Source organism: Apaloderma vittatum, unplaced genomic scaffold (assembly GCF_000703405.1).
Source record: "Apaloderma vittatum isolate BGI_N311 unplaced genomic scaffold, ASM70340v1 scaffold24314, whole genome shotgun sequence".
Taxonomy (NCBI): Eukaryota; Metazoa; Chordata; class Aves; order Trogoniformes; family Trogonidae; genus Apaloderma; species Apaloderma vittatum.
The window spans coordinates 1-1475 of record NW_009712467.1 but is presented as its reverse complement, the minus strand read 5'-3'; the positions used below and the strand labels follow the sequence as shown (position 1 = coordinate 1475).

Here is a 1475-nt window from a genome sequence, read left to right as displayed (position 1 = left end):
AGGAAATAATTTCAAGATTTCTCACTTAAGTTTTAAAGGGTGCGCTCTGGAAAAGCTGGTTGTGAAGTTGTTAAGATGTTCCTGCTGCTACACGGTCAGTCCTCGATGAAGATTTCAGTCCTGTGCTAGAGCAAAAAAAGAAATGTGGACTTGATCCCTTATCGCTGCAACGAAAAGCTCAGCTGCATCCTTCAAACAACAGCACAGAAAATAAGGTTTGAAATAAAATGCTGGAGTAAAGGCTGGAGCAATGGAAGCCTCCCTTCAACTCCCTCATGTGGGACAGAGCGATGACAGGAGCTCAACCAGGCACTTTTAAACTACCTCTAAAAATCTGAGTTCGTTTGCCAAAGCCATTATTCAGGCAGTAAAATGAGCAGGAATTTCGCCTGGAAAGCTTTTGGAGAGACAGAAACGCTCTGCTGGCATACAGAAAATACACAAGAAGTGGAAATACTGCAGAAGCGCTTGCAGCAAGAGAGTCAGGGAGGATCAAGCCCTGCAGCCTTTTCCATACATGGATATTAAATCAATTTTATCATTTCAACAGATGTCACAAAGCTAGAGTTACCAGCAAGGAGCAACATACCTGCTTTTTCTTCTCCTTCTGCTCTAAAACTTTCTGCAGGTGTTTCTTCTGCTTCTTGCTCAGGGGTTTCTTCTGTTGTTGCACAACACACGGTACTCTTTTCTTCTTCGCTTTTTTTGCTGGTAGGACCAGGGCATTGCTTGCATCAATTCCCTTCAGCGTTGCTTCATCTGAAAGCAGGTGTTCGATTATTCCCTTTGTGCCAGGTGGATTATTTTCAGCACCCCACTTAACCAGCTTATCAGCAACCAGACCAGATTTAGCTGTTCTGAACAAACACGACCCTCACCCCTAGCTAAAAACAACCCCACCCCATCATCAGCGAGGGCAAAAGACCATCTAAGTGGGGACTTGATAACCCTGCGTTCCCTGACTTATGTAATAACTCCAGGACATAAATTGTTGCCTTTTTGTTTGGTTGCCCCAGGGCCAGGGGAGCAGCCCAGGACACTGAGCGTCCTTGGTGACCCTGCACCTCCTGCCTCTCCCACACAGAAGTACCTTTTAATACCAAAAATCGGGATTGCTACAGTTTGAAGAAAAAAAATAGAACAACGAACAAGACTTTTAGAAAAATAGCATCTAAGAGTGCACGTTAAACGCAGAAATATTTTTAATAACTGCTTTAACAAAGAATTGCTAAATGCACTAATTGCTTCACTAGAGCTATTAGCGCAAGGCCTGTAAAATGCTTTAAATTTAAAACTTTATAACCTTTCCAATAAAGCCGTAATAAAACCACAGTAAAGACAGACAACAGCTCTAATGTCAGCAGCTCCCCGGCCCCCTTAGCAACGTTAACGCCCCAGCTCCGCCGTAACGAACACAACAACGCGCAGGACACGGCGGGCCGGGCCGCGCCGGGAGGCCCGTACACGGCGCCCGG

General features: G+C 45.2%; 1 protein-coding gene across 1 annotated transcript in view; it reads right to left on the bottom strand.

Annotated features, from left to right (window-relative positions):
• DHX37 (DEAH (Asp-Glu-Ala-His) box polypeptide 37) overlaps positions 1–759 on the bottom strand; it is a gene marked incomplete at its 5' end in the record, with an annotated part of 14412 nt that extends 13653 nt beyond the window's left edge. The window contains one exon of the mRNA XM_009868001.1: positions 590–759. Within this exon, the coding sequence (XP_009866303.1) occupies positions 590–759 (170 nt within the window). The remainder of the gene's footprint in view (positions 1–589) is intronic.
• Positions 760–1475: the final 716 nt, after the last annotated feature.